General features: G+C 31.6%; 1 protein-coding gene across 1 annotated transcript; it reads right to left on the bottom strand.

Moving 5' to 3' along the window:
• Window positions 1-44: 44 nt before the first annotated feature.
• Window positions 45-804, bottom strand: LOC108965966. Its single transcript, XM_018928650.1, has 2 exons — window positions 564-804; window positions 45-390 (listed from the first exon to the last, which is right to left on the bottom strand). The coding sequence occupies exons 1-2, from the start codon at window positions 756-758 to the stop codon at window positions 280-282; spliced, it is 306 nt and encodes a 101-aa protein (XP_018784195.1). The 5' UTR covers window positions 759-804; the 3' UTR covers window positions 45-279.
• Between the last annotated feature and the right edge of the window lie 250 nt (window positions 805-1,054).

The following is a 1,054-nucleotide window of genomic DNA, read 5'->3' on the forward strand; positions in this document are numbered from 1 at the left end:
TTTTTTTTTAATATTTGTGTACAATGAGTGGTGAATACCAAAATTTGCATTACAATTGTCAGCACTTAGTCCCGATACTTGGTTGAGTGACAGTTTTAAAGAGTTCATAGACTTCTTAATAGCTTCAAACATACCATCGGCGGATTCATTAGAATTTTCTAACAGTTTTTGTTCGATTCCTTTAGGTATGGAAAAATATTGTATCACCAAAGGAAAGATTTTAATGTTCTTTTTGTTTGATGCATTTGTCTGAATACGGAAAAATATATCTTTGTCAAATCATTTATTACACTTTCCACGGAATAGGGACCTAATACATCCGTCACTCCGTCCGTTTTTTTTGGCTTCAGCTTTAAACCTGTGTTTTGGAGTTTCTTGGTGTTGCTTAATCTATGTATAAAAAGGAAAATTAACCAAAGCAATAATATTTTATATAGAACACTTCATATTGAATTATACTTTAACTTAAATATCACTGTAAGCATGTATGCAATATTATAATAGAAATAAAAAACTACACAGACCGCTTTAATATGTTCATAATATTAAATGAAATAATTCACCTGGCCAATGCCACCTGAACCGCTTGTAAAATTCACTGCACAGATTGTACACCTTGCATTAGTTTTATTTTGGGAATCACTTGTTACCCATCCGTACTGTTTTTCCCACTCGGGTTTGTATTTTTGCATAACTTTTAATTTGCTGATTTTCGTTTTTTTTGCCGTAGCTGCTATATCACTATCAGAAGAACGCATTTTGGAAAAAGTAACATTTACTTTGCAATGGACAGAAAACTTGACTTTTGTAAGAGATGGCACGAGTAATTTGATGTTTAAGCGATAGCACATGCCATATATTTGTAAGAGATGAGACGAACATATTACATTTGTGAAAGATGGCAAAAGTAACATGTATTGGAGTGTTTGGCAATTAATGACAATTTTCATCGTACCTTCATTTTAATTGAACTTGAACTATCGCCAAATAGTTGCTCGCTTGTAAATGAATGAAATAAAGTATTTTCGATGCTTTATTTTTATACAAAAGTATA

Source organism: Bactrocera latifrons, unplaced genomic scaffold, assembly GCF_001853355.1.
Source record: "Bactrocera latifrons isolate USDA-ARS-PBARC rearing strain unplaced genomic scaffold, ASM185335v1 scaffold_1517, whole genome shotgun sequence".
Taxonomy (NCBI): Eukaryota; Metazoa; Arthropoda; class Insecta; order Diptera; family Tephritidae; genus Bactrocera; species Bactrocera latifrons.

What these genes read in the sequence shown, in the direction of transcription:
- LOC108965966 (XM_018928650.1), bottom strand. Translation starts at nt 758, where the DNA reads ATGCGTTCTTCTGATAGTGATATAGCAGCTACGGCAAAAAAAACGAAA. An exon ending in GTTCAGGTGGCATTGGCCAG is followed by an intron (nt 391 to 563) that starts GTGAATTATTTC and finishes TTTTATACATAG; the next exon opens with ATTAAGCAACACCAAGAAAC.